This window comes from Erythrolamprus reginae, chromosome 5 (genome assembly GCF_031021105.1).
Source record: "Erythrolamprus reginae isolate rEryReg1 chromosome 5, rEryReg1.hap1, whole genome shotgun sequence".
NCBI classification, from domain to species: Eukaryota; Metazoa; Chordata; class Lepidosauria; order Squamata; family Dipsadidae; genus Erythrolamprus; species Erythrolamprus reginae.
This window is the reverse complement of record NC_091954.1, coordinates 14,066,668-14,080,106: the sequence shown is the minus strand read 5'-3', so window position 1 is coordinate 14,080,106 and position 13,439 is coordinate 14,066,668. Positions and strand designations below refer to the sequence as shown.

Genomic DNA, 13,439 nt, shown 5'->3' with positions numbered 1-13,439 from the left:
AGAAACCCCTTCATCCCAGCAGCAGCTGCTTGGGTTCGTAAGGTGAAAATAGTTTGGAAGAAGAGGCAAAAAAATCTTAAACACCGGGTTCGTATCTTGAAAAGTTCGTTAGAAGAGGCGTTCGTAAGATGAGGTACCACTGTATTTGGATCGATATTGATCATTTATTCTTCTGTGTGACCACCCTTATCTGTAGCACTTGATCGAGGAAAAAGGAATACAGTGGTACCTCTACCTAAGAACGCCTCTACTTACGAACATTTCTAAATAAGAACTGGCTGTTCGGAGAGGGGCGGCATACAAATCTAAGTAATAAATAAATAAATTTTTTTGCCTCTTCTCATGAACTGTTTTCCACTTACAAACCCGAGCCTTCGAAACTGTAACCAGAAAAGGCAGGGAGAAGCCTCCGTGGGGCCTCTCTAGGAATCTCCTGGGAGGAAACAGGGCCAGAAAAGGTGGGGAGAAGCCTCTGTGGGGCCTCTCTAGGAATCTCTTGGGAGGAAACAGGACCGGAAAAGGTGGGGAGAAGCCTCTCTGGGGCCTCTAGGAATCTCCCGGGAGGAAACAGGAAATGGGAAGAAGCCTCCATGGAGTCTCTCTAGGAATCTTCTGGGAGGAAACAGGGCCAGAAAAGGTGGGGAGAAGCCTCTGTGGGGTGTCTCTAGGAATCTCTTGGGAGGAAACAGGACCGGAAAAGGTGGGGAGAAGCCTCTCTGGGGCCTCTAGGAATCTCCTGGGAGGAAACAGGGCCTCCACCCTCCCTACGGTTTCCCCAATCACACACATTATTTGCTTTTACATTGATTCCCTGTGGGAAAAATTGCTTCATCTTACAAACTTTTCTACTTAAAAACCTGGTCATGGAACGAATTAAGTTCGTAAGTAGATGTACAACTGTATAATGTAATTCAGGCATATTTTGCATGATGATGATGATGATATGTAGCATGCTGTGTTATGTCAGCCGTTTTGACAAGACGGTAGGATTAATTAACAAAAGGTGCAAAATTTGGTAGTAGGATACACATTTCATACCGAAGTCCTGAATTGCATCCCTTGTATCTGCATTTCCAAATGGATCTTACATAACTGAACCTCTGCTTGAAATTTTAAACTTATCAGTCAGACTGCAAAGCATTGAGCACATGGATCGTATAAGGCAGCATTACATGATAGCCATTGAGTACCTTTCCTGTGTTGGACCTGAAGAGTCACACACTCCAAATGTGGTGCAGGTAGGGGTTGGTAAAGGAGTGCAAAGAATGTTGGACAATTCCCACAAGTACTGTATTTTTCGGAGTATAAGACACACTGGAGGATAAGATGCACCTTAGTGTTTGGGGAGGAAAGGGGGGGAGAATCTGCCTCCTAGATTTTCATCTGGCTAGCGTCCTTAGTCTGGTCAGCTTCAGCACATTATTTTATCCCTTGGTTAGCGCTTTTAAAAAAAACCCTATTCGGAGAGAGTATTATTATTATTATTATTATTATTATTATTATTATTATTTATCAGATTTGTATGCCGCCCCTCTCCGTAGACTCGGGGCGGCTAACAACAATAATAAGACAATGTAAACAAATCTAATATTTAAGTTAATTTAAAAACCCCAATTTAAGAAACCAATCATACATACAGACATACCATGCATACATTTTATAAGCCTAGGGGGAAGGGGAAGTCTCAATTCCCCCATGCCTGATGACAGAGGTGGGTTTTAAGGAGCTTACGAAAGGCAAGGAGGGTGAGGGAAACTCTGATATCTGGGGGGAGTTGGTTCCAAAGGGTCGGGGCCGCCACGGTGAAGACTCTTCCCCTGGGTCCCGCCAAACGACATTGTTTAGTCGACGGGACCCGGAGAAGGCCAACTCTGTGAGACCTAACTGGTCGCTGGGATTCGTGCGGCAGAAGGCGGTCCCGGAGATATGCCTTGAAGGGCATCGGACCAGAACAATGTAACAATGAACAAGCTTGCAAGCTGGTAAGAGCTGGGAACATCATTAGCACCTGGTTAGGGCTGGAAAGAAACTTACTCGGAGCAAGTAGAGCAATGAAAAAAGCCTGCAAAGACTTAGGGCTGGAAAAACATTCTTTGGAGAGAGTTACAATGAAAAAGAACTGGGAAGACCATTAGCATCTCATTACGGCTGGAAAAAAAGGCTTTGAAAAAAGCTACATTCAGAGTAGATTAGATTAGATTAGATTTATTGGATTTATATGCCGCCCCTCTCCGCAAACTCGGGGCGGCTCACAACAACAATAAAAAACAGTACATAATAGCAAATCCAATGCCCAACAATCTAATTACAATTTAAAATTAGTAATTTCATAAAACAATCCCAATATATATAAAAAAACAGGCACACAGTCAATCAATCAACAAGACAACATGGGCAAGGGGGAGATGTTTTAGTTCCCCCATGCCTGACGGCAGAGGTGGGTCTTAAGAAGTTTACGAAAGGCAGGGAGGGTGGGGGCAATCCTAATCTCAGGGGGGAGCTGGTTCCAGAGGGTCGGGGCTCCCACAGAGAAGGCTCTTCCCCGGGGTCCCGCCAGACGACATTGTTTAGTCCAGTGTTTTTCAACCAGTGTGCCGCGGCACACTAGTGTGCCGTGAGACATGATCAGGTGTGCCGCGAAGCTCAGAGAGAGAAAGAAAGCAAGAGACAAAGAAAGCAAGAGAGAGAGAGAGAGAGAGAGAGAAAGAAAGCAAGAGAGGGAAACAGCGAGCGAGAAAGAGAGGGAGGGAAGGAGAGAGAGAGAAAGACATAGAGGGAGGGAGGGAGAGAGAAAGAGAGCAAAAAAGAGAGGGAGGAAGGAAGTGAAAAAAGAGGGATGGAGAGAGAGAAAGGAAGGGAGAGAAAGAGGGAGAGAGAAATAGAGCGAAAGGGAGGAAGAGAAAGAGAATTTTTTTGTCCAAACTTTTTCTAGCCCCACCCCTCCGGCCCCGCCCAATGTGCCCCAGGGTTTCGTAAATGTAAAAAATGTGCCGCAGCTCAAAAAAGGTTGAAAATCACTGGTTTAGTCGACGGGACCCGAAGAAGGCCGACTCTGTGGGACCTAACCGGTTGCTGGGATTCGTGCGGCAGGAGGCGGTCCTGAAGATATTCTGGTCCGGTGCCATGAAGGGCTTTATAGGTCATAACCAACACTTTGAATTGTGACTGGAAACTGATCAGCAACCAATGCAGACTGCGGAGTGTTGGAGTAATATGGGCATACTTGGAGTATAAGATGCAACCAAATGTCCAGCCTCTTTTAGGGAGGAAAAAAGTGTGTCTTATACAGTGATCTCTCGTTTTTTGCGGGGATGCGTTCCAAGACCACCCGTGAAAAACAAATTTCCGTGAAGTAGAGGAAATAATTTTTTTTAATGCATTTAGTGAGTATTTGGACTTTTAAAACCCACCCTTTGCATTAAACAGTCATTCTATAATGTTTCTCAGCTGGAACTATATGTGATATCCTACCAGTTTCTTTAATAGAATACAGTAGTACTGTAGAATAATTTTATAAATTTTTAATAGATTTAAATTTTTTTAATGGATTTAAGCCCCCTTTGAAAACCCGTGAAATAGCAAATCCGCGAAAGATGAACCGTGAAGTAGCGAGGGATTACAGTGGTACCTCTAGATACGAGCTGCTCTACATGTGAGTATTTCAAGATACGAGCCAGAAGGGGAGAGACATTTCTGTTCTAGTTCCGAGCTGAAATTCGGGATACGAGCCGAGCGTCCACTAGGTGGCGCAAGAATCCTTACTTTTGGTTATCTCGGAGGGGAAAAACAACTTGTTCCAGATACGAGTTGTCTCGAGATACAAGCTCCCTTATGGAACGAATTATGCTCATATCTAGGGGTACTACTGTACTGTACTCCGAAAAATACGGTAGCTAGATTTTACTGGGGACTTGGGAAAAGTTGAGTTTGGTGTGTTTTTTTGTGATATGCTTATTGGAGGATTTTACAAACCGAGTTGTAATCTGTTTCTCATATGGGGATGGCAGTAAGAGTTGCCATGAGTTCCAGCAGTGAAGTTCCTAGACCGATAAGACTGAGAACTGAGAGCAAAAGAAGCAAGAATTAGACTGGTTTTGCTGCAATTCTCAATTCACAGATCCTGTTTGCCTGCGCAGAGGCTCTTCACGCCCACGGCTATAGCAGCGAAGCCTGTCGTCTCACTGTTGAACTCGCAAAAGATTTACTGGCTAACCCTCCTGATCTCAAAGTGGAGCAACCCCCAACCAAGGTATAATGCTGATAATAACATGGCTTAAATGGGAAGACCGGGGCTGGACAATGGCCAGTAGGAGATTTAGATGTGTGTGTTGCTATGGATAATGTTAAAGCTGTAGTAAATATAAACCCTTATTTTGAAGCACCACTTGATAGTTATGCTGTGATATTTTGAGATAATTGACTGCTTTCCTTTTGATGGGCATCCCCCCCAATGTATGTCTTCATCCTCTGTTGCAATCCTTTCTATCCAAATTCTCCACTCCGATGGTGGTGGGGAAACAATACGTCAGATGCAGAACAGCCTGTACTGACTATAATGGCTATTTCTTGCCTTAACCAAGTGAGGATGGGGTGGGGGGAGGTTGTGAGGTTGGACTAGAGCAGTGATGGCGAACCTCTTTTCTCTGATTATAAATATGCATGTCAAATATGTAGGTTAAGGATTTGTAAAAGATCCCTTAAGTCAGTGTTTTTCAACCAAGGTGCCGTGGCACACTAGTGTGCCGTGAGACATGGTCAGGTGTGCCGCGAAGCTCAGAGAGAGAAAGAAAGCAAGCGAGAGAGAGAAAAAGAAAGAGAAAGCAAGAGAGAGAGAAAGCAAGAGAGAGAGAGAGAGAGAAAGCAAAAGAGAGAAAGAGCGAGAGAGAGCAAGCGAGAAAGGGGGGAAGGAGAGAGAGAGAAAGACATAGAGGGAGGTAAGGAGAGAGAGACGAGAAAGAGAGCAAAAAAGAAGAAGGAAGGAAGAGAAAGAAAGAGGGATGGAGAGAGAGAAAGAAAGAGGAAGGAAGGGAGAGAAAGAGGGAGAGAGAAATAGAGTGAAAGGGAGGAAGAGAGAGAAAGATAATTTTTTTGTCCAAACTTTTTTAGCATATAATTTTGGCATATAATTGAAATCATTTCCTAGATGTGCTTATTATTTATAAATTGTTTTTTTTAATATAGAATCAAGTGCAAAAATATTAACATTCAGCCTTCTCATTTCCCATTTCACAGGGAAAGAAAAACAAAGTATCTACCAGCAAACAAACTTGGATGGCAACCAACACATTATCCAAAGCTGCTTTTCTGCTGACTGTACTGAGTGAGCGGCAGGAATATCACAACCTCGCTTTTCAGATTGGCATGTTTGCTCTGGAGTTACAAAGGCCGCCAGCATCTACCAAGGCCCTGGAGGTATGTACAGTGGTACGTCTACCTAAGAATGCCTCTACCTACGAACCTTTCTAGAGAAGAACCGGGTGTTCAAGATCTTTTCGCCTCTTCTCAAGAACCATTTTCCACTTACAAACCCGAGCCTCCGAAACTGTAGCCAGAAAAGGCAGGGAGAAGCCTCCGTGGGGCCTCTCTAGGAATCTCCTGGGAGGAAACGGGGCCTCCACCCTCCCTGTGGTTTCCCCGATCGCACACATTATTTGCTTTTACAATGATTCTTATGGCAAAAATGGCTTCTTCTTACAAACTTTTCTACTTAAGAACCTGGTCACGGAACGAATTAAATTTGTAAGTAGAGATACCACTGGTCATTAATACGAGACATCAGATGACTGTGACCCATGACCTTCTCTGCTCTCTTCCTAGTTGAGTTTGCTTATCAGCAAATGGCAATCACACAACTGCAGGATACTGCAGTTGTTATAAATGCAGCACAGTTGTCAAGTACCCAGATTGCGATCACATGATCGTAGGGGCGCTGCGATCATTTGTAAGTGTGAGGACCAGTCGAACGTTTCTTTTTACAGTGCTGTCAAACAGTTGCTAAATCAGAAATCAAGGACTACTTCTAGTGGTTTTGGTAGAATCTGTTAGCTGGTTATTTTATTTAGTTTCCAAAAAGTGCAGCTTCAGATGCATATTCTTCACAGATTTACCTAGACTTTTATACGGCTCTGCAAGAGAATCAAGGATTGAGATTTGCCCCCAAAGTTAGGGAGTTTCTTGGCAGCCTTCACTGGATAAAAACAGCCCTCTCGCTTTGCATCACTACAAAGCATTTTTTTTCTTACAATTGGTATTGGGTTCCTTTATTTATTTATTTATTTAGAGCCTTCTCTGTGGTGGCCCCGGCCCTCTGGAATCAACTCCCCCCGGAGATTAGAACTGCTCCCACCCTCCTTGTCTTCCGTAAACTACTTAAGACCCCCTATACCGCCAGGCATGGGGGATTTGAGACACCTTTCCCCCAGGCTTATTATAATTTATGTTTGGTATGTATGTGCTGTTTGGTTTTTAATTATGATAGGGTTTTTAGTGTTTTTTTTAATATTAGATTTGTGCCAGTATAATATTGTTTTTATCGTTGTTGTGAGCCGCCCCGAGTCTTCGGAGAGGGGCGGCATACAAATTATTATTATTATTATTATTATTATTATTATTTATTCATTTATTCATTCATTTATTCATTCATTCATTCATTCATTCATTCATTCATTCATTCATTCAATTTTTATGCCGCCCTTCTCCTTAGACTCAGGGTGGCTTACAACGTGTTAGCAATAACACTTTTTAACAGAGCCAGGCTATTGCCCCCCACAATCTGGGTCCTCATTTTACCCACCTCGGAAGGATGGAAGGCTGAGTTGACCTTGAGCCGGTGGTGAGATTTGAACCGCTGGCCTTCAGATCTACAGTCAGCTTCAGTGGCCTGCAGTACAGCACTCCACCTGCTGCGCCACCCCGGCTCTATGCACTCTGCGCACCGGTAGGAATAAAAAGCAGTGCCTGCACAGCTCCAGGTGACTGGCGGGTGGGCGTGTCCCAGTAAGATTTTGCTTCTGCACATGAGCGGAAGTAAAAAATTGAAATCTTGGCATGTATGTGCATCTTCTCTTCTGCATGTGCAGAAGCATAATCGCGCTGGGATGTGCACGCCCATGTGCCAGTCACCCAGAGCTGAGCGAGCATCGCACTGATAGCAAGCCCCCCACCTGATAACTATCCAGTCTTTGTCTTGTGTACAGTAATTTATTTATTTATTTTATTTTATTTTATTTATTAGATTTGTATGCCGCCCCTCTCCGAAGACTCGGGGCGGCTCACAACAGTAATAAAAACAATATAGTAGTGGAACAAATCTAATATTAAAAAACATAAAACCCTATCATTATTTTTTAAAAAACCCAAACAACACATTCATACCAAACATAAAACAAAGTATAAAAAAGCCTGGGGGAAAGGTGTCTCAACTCCCCCATGCCTGGCGGTATAAGTGAGTCTTGAGTAGTTTACGAAAGACAGGGAGGGTGGGGGCAGTTCTAATCTCCAGGGGGAGTCGGTTCCAGAAGGCCGGGGCCGCCACAGAGAAGGCTCTTCCCCTGGGGCCCGCCAAACGACATTGTTTAGTCGACGGGACCCGGAGAAGGCCAACTCTGTGGGACCTTATCGGCCGCTGGGATTCGTGCGGTAGCAGGCGGTTCCGGAGGTATTCTGGTCCAATGCTATGTAGGACTTTAAAGGTCATTACCAACACTTTGAATTGTGACCGGAAACTGATCGGCAGCCAATGCAGGCCACGGAGTGTTACAGAAACGTGGGCAAATCTAAGGAGCCCCACGATGGCTCTCGCGGCCGCATTCTGCCCGATCTGTTTTTTGATATAAATAGGAACACCTTCTCCTCATTTTTCCATAAAGGTTTTTTTCTTTCCTTCTTCTGTTCAATTACATTCAATTCTTGGAAACTCCCTTTACAAATTTGCCATGGCTTCTCACCCAAGGTCTGAGAGGGGTGTCCCCAGGCTTCATGGCTTGATGCTCAAAATGGGCCCCAAGCTCAACATCTCCTGGTTTCTAGCCTGATGTTTAACCACGTCACCAAGCAGCCTTTCAAAAAGTATATCAGAAAATAATGAATAATGAATACTGCAAATAATGCAATATATGAAGAATCAAATGACATAATTACTCCATATTCCAAAAATTACTCCACTCCACATCAAATTGTCGACGGGACACGGAGAAGGCCAACTCTGTGGGACCTTATCGGTTGCTGGGATTCGCTGGGTAGCAGGCGGTTCCGGAGGTAATGCGTTTCTTAAAATAAAAGCCTTGTGCATATTCTCCCTGCTCTGTATCACACAGGTCAAGCTGGCATACCAGGAGTCCGAGATCGTGGCCTTGTTGAAGAAGATCCCGCTTGGCTTTAGCGAGATGAATACTATTCGGGGCAGGGCTGAAGAGCTGAGGGAAGGAACGCTCTGTGACTACCGCCCTGTCCTGCCTCTCATGCTAGCTAGCTTCATATTCGATGTCTTATGCGCTCCAGGTAAAACCCCTGCGTATTTACCCAAAGAGAAAGCCCCTCTACACTCCCAGCGCAATTTCCACAGTCCGTTCATTTATGTCTGTTGATTCATGTGTCCATTGGAACGTCTTGTTTTTCTGTAAAGTTAAAAAAATATACCCACTACTCTTGGTTTAGACGAAATACTCACCTGTGAAGGAGCTGTGGAGGTCCTGAGAGTAGCCTTAATCACAAACCCTGGAGCAGCGGTCCCCAAACTACGGCCCGGGGGCCACATGCGGCCCACTGAGGCCATTTATCCGGCCCGCCAGTGAGTGACAAGAGCACAGGGAAAAGAGAGAGAGAGAGAAAGAAAAGGGAAAGAGAGGGATGGAAGGAGAAGTGGAGAGGAATGAAGGAGGGAAGGAAGGAAGAATGAAAGGACTATTTTGGGGGGGGGGGGGTAATTTTGTTTTATTTTTCTCTCAACATACATTCAAACAACACAGTGTGCCATCTAATTTTCCATGAATAAAATGCGGTATTTTGTTAGTAACTAATATCAATCGTCAAAAAAGTTGCAAAAGGTTTTTCCCCCCTAATTTTGTCATCCAGTTACATTCATTTTCTTTTAATTAAATTCCCTCCTTAATGTTCCTCCAAAAAGTGCAACACCAATTATATTTCTAACTTATTAACCATTATGCCAAGGTGCTTCCTTCTTTCTTTATACATTTTTCATAAGCCAAGAAAACCTTGTATAGCCAATCAAATGTTAACAAAAGAAAATTAAAAACAAAACATAAACATATATGAATTTCAGACCTTCTCCACCCTCTAAATAGTACGTTCCCATTTTGTTTTTTACTTTAAAACAAGGTATGTGCAGTGTGCATAGGGATTTGTTCATATATATTTTTTATAGTCCGGCCCTCCACCAGTCCAAGGGACAGTGAACTGGCCCCCTGTGTAAAAAGTTTGGGGACCCCTGCCCTGGAGTATGCAGTTAGTTTATCTGAATAGGGGATTGTTAGTCAGTCCAGGCTGTCTAGCAAACCTGGAAAACAGGGAAATTGGTGGTTTGGGAAATATCAGGAAATTATCGTGAAAAAAACGGAATAAATCAGGGAAGAAACCCAAATTGTATTAAAATGTTTAAAAGTCGGGGAAAAACCATGTAAAAAGAAACCCCAACTGGATCGCGCTGCCTGGCAGAGTCAAGCAAAAATGAACATAACTTTGGCAACTACTTGCTTCCTCGGCTACTGATATTTCTCCATGGCTTAGCCATTTGGTATGATGTTTTAACTAGATTGCAAGTTACAGGGAAATGTCAGGGAAAATATCAGGGAATTTCAAAATGCTTTCCCCCTGGACACCCTGTCAGTCTTTAAAACTTCATTATGTCCTAATATTATCAGCAGACAGCCCTCTTATAAATTACTCTGCAGAAACTTTGGGGTACTAATTTATTCCTTTTGCTGGCCTGAATCTGATGGGGGTCAAAATATTCAGTGGACACCAGGGGAGACAAAGTTGTTCTAATTTATATTTGTTATGCCCAGCTTCTTAAGGTAGATTTATTTTTATTTATTTTTTTATTCATTTGTCCAATACACAAATACATAGGAAAAAAAATAGACACGTAGTAATATATATGAGGGTGAAAGTTAACTTAGATGAGAGGATATATGAAAGGAAGAGAACATATACGATAGGTGAAAGAAAGGAAAGACAATTGGACAGGGGACGAAAGGCACACCAGTGCACTTATGTATGCCCCTTACCAGCCTCTTAGGAACCTGGAGAGGTCAATCGTGGAGAGTCTAAGGGAGAAGTGTTGGGGGTTAGGGGTTGACACAATTGAGTCGGGTAATGAGTTCCACGCTTCAATAACTCGATTGTTGAAATCATATTTTTTACAGTCAAGTTTGGAGCGGTTCGTATTAAGTTTGAATCTGTTGCATGCTCTTGTGTTGTTGCGGTTGAAGCTGAAGTAATCATTGATCGGTAGGACGTTGCAGCATATGATTTTGTGGGCAATACTCAAAATCATGTTTTAGGCGCCATAGGTCGGCTTTCTAGGCCCAGGATTGTTAGTCTATTTTCATAGGATAGTCAGTTTCGGTGAAAAAAAACTGCAGGCTTTTTTATCTGGAAAAAAATATACAGAGTTTTTTTTCCAGATACAGCACCAAATCTAAGACCTTATTTTACAGCTCTGGGAAAGTTAAAACAATGCACTCTTCCTTATGGTGACTGCAGTCCCCTTTTTATTCTGAATTACCAGCTGTGCCATGTGTTAAATTACAATTGCATTTGTACAAAAACTGTCTTCAGGAGGATTAAAGTGTCTCAGTATGGTACTGAAGAAAATTTCATCATGTTTATTTATTCGATTTTTATGCCGCCCTTCTCATTAGACTCAGGGCGGCTTCCAACATGTTAGCAATAGCACTTTTTTAACAGACCCAGCATATTGCCCCCACAGTCCAGGTCCTCATTTTACCTACCTCGGAAGGATGGAAGGCTGAGTCAACCTTGAGCCGGTGATGAGATCTGAACCGCTGACCTTCAGATCTACAGTCAGCTTCAGTGGCCTGCAGTACAGCACTCTACCTGCTGCGCCACCCTGGCTCATGTTGGTTTAACTGTAGCGATATTGTACAAGTTGTTAAAATAAAATATTTGCACTGGTGTTTTGTTCCCCCCAGGCAGTGTTTATTCTCTATAGAGCTAATTAATATCTCTGTTTCTGTCCTAGTGGTTTCTCCTACAGGGTCAAGACCCCCGAGCCGTAATTGGGTCAATGAAATGCCTGGTGATGAAGAACTTGGCTTTGAGGCAGCCGTGGCAGCACTTGGTAAGTGCTTAGTTTTTTTTCCCCTTCCACAATTGCTCCTATAATTTAAAGGGAGATCCTGCCCATGTCATGTAGTAATTCTTGCATCACCTAAATACAATTCAAATAATGGAAAGCCCGGGCATCAGAGATACTCTTTTAAAATGAAATCTTACCAACAAAATAATCTAATTGTGTATACAAATGCCTGCAAGATACTCTACCGCATATACATATTGTAGATTGTTCTGAGTTCGGGTTTTGCCCCGTGTAATATTTTGAGTGTCTATGCGACGTTTCGGTGACATCACATTCACCATCATCAGGCTGAAGTTTTAAGCTTCGTGCTGCTGTAAATATGGAATGTTTGCAACTGTCATTTGTTCCTTATATATAGTGTTGGGGGTGGAGATTTGGTTTGAATGTAGCAAATAGATTGGGTGACTATATATATATAAAAAACACTGGAAAAAATTTTAAAACTACAATCCAAATCCAACTAATAGAAATTTACAACTACTCTTGAAAAGAAAAGAAAAGAAACGACACTCCAACGATAAATATGAACTATACGTCGTAAGGAAACGATACACCAGCCTATTGCTGGTTTCATCTTCTATCTTTTTTCTATATATTCTCGCTCTCTTCTTTTCTCACCTAGCTGTTTCTACTTCTTTTTCTTCTTCATTTCCTTCTTTTTATTCCCCTCTTTTTTCTTCCTCTTTCACCCCCCTCCTCCTCTCCTGCTCTAACTTTTCTTCTCCCTTTTCCTCCCCTATGTAAATATGTATACTATTTTAAAATTGCATACTTTAAAACCACACAAATCTGTACCAATGTCTAAATAGTCCTTTTTTTCCCTGTATTCCCCTGTATTTGTAATAAAGATTATATTTAAAAAAGAATAAAAGGCAGCAGCGGAGCCTCACTTGGCCTCTACAAGATCCATAAATAAATTTATTCCTGCCAAAAATATATATATATAAAATCTTAGGAGAAGATGCCTTGCCCTGGTAGGAAACCTTTCATAGTTACACATAAAGTAGGATGACAATCCTTGGATTCTGCTTTTTAGGCATGAAGACAACGGTCAGTGAAGCAGAACACCCTCTTCTGTGTGAAGGTACTCGGAGAGAGAAAGGAGACCTAGCTTTAGCCCTGATGATCACTTACAAGGATGATCAGTCGAAACTCAAAAAAGTAAGTTATTTTTAGAAATGGAACATCTTTCGTTCATTGTTAACTAACTAAGCTTTTCACAGTTTCTTGGAAACCAACTAACTTTTGCAAGACTTTGTTAATGCTATGCGCATAACTGGTAGAGTGTTATAATATGTAAAGCAAACGAGCAATGTAGGTTTACGGGATTTAGTACATTGTTACTTTAAGAGCTGGTGATGCAGTAAGCCATAAGAGGAAGCCCGCAGCATCTCTCTTGGGGGCGAATTGCTGTGAGAAGTACTGTGTATAGTAAGTACATAAAGGAAAAAGATACATTTGTCAAGAATCATGTGGTACAACTCTTAATGATTGTCATAGGGGACAAATAAGCAATGATGAAACAATCAATATTAATTGAAATCTTAGGATACAAGCAACAAGTTACAGTCATACAGTCCTAAGTGGGAGGAAAAGGATGATAGGAATGATGAGAAAAACTAGTAGAAATGGAAGTGCAGATTTAGTAAAAAGTCTGACAGTGCTGGGGGAATTATTTGTTTAGCAGAGTGATGGCGTTCGGGGAAAAACTGTTCTTGTGTCTAGTTGTCTTAGTGTGCAGTAGCGACGTTTTGAGTGTAGGAGTTGAAACAGTTTGTGTCCAGGATGTGAAGGGTCAGTAAATATTTTCCCTGCCCTCTTTTTGACTCTTATTTATTTATTTATTTATTTAGGTATTTATTTTTTTATTTATTTTTTATTATTATTATTATTATTATTATTATTATTTTATTTATTTATTTATTTATTTCATTTGTATGCCGTCCCTCTCCGGAGACTCAGGGCGGCTAACAGCAATAATAAAACAGCATATAATAAATAATCCAATACTAAAAACAGTTAAAAACCCATTAATATAAAAACCAACCATACATACAGACATACCATGCATAAAATTGTAAAGGCCCAGGGGGAAAGAACA

The 13,439-nt window shown here is 42.1% G+C and overlaps 1 protein-coding gene across 4 annotated transcripts in view; it reads left to right on the top strand.

The window, feature by feature from the left end:
- The window catches only part of ZSWIM8 (zinc finger SWIM-type containing 8), a 113,940-nt gene that overhangs the window by 59,224 nt on the left and 41,277 nt on the right, over positions 1-13,439 (top strand). For all 4 annotated transcript variants that reach the window (XM_070752099.1, XM_070752098.1, XM_070752097.1 and 1 more), the window contains 5 exons: positions 4,118-4,249; positions 5,233-5,412; positions 8,316-8,499; positions 11,222-11,320; positions 12,375-12,499. In XM_070752099.1, coding sequence (XP_070608200.1) covers positions 4,118-4,249; positions 5,233-5,412; positions 8,316-8,499; positions 11,222-11,320; positions 12,375-12,499 — 720 coding nt within the window. The remainder of the gene's footprint in view (positions 1-4,117; positions 4,250-5,232; positions 5,413-8,315; positions 8,500-11,221; positions 11,321-12,374; positions 12,500-13,439) is intronic.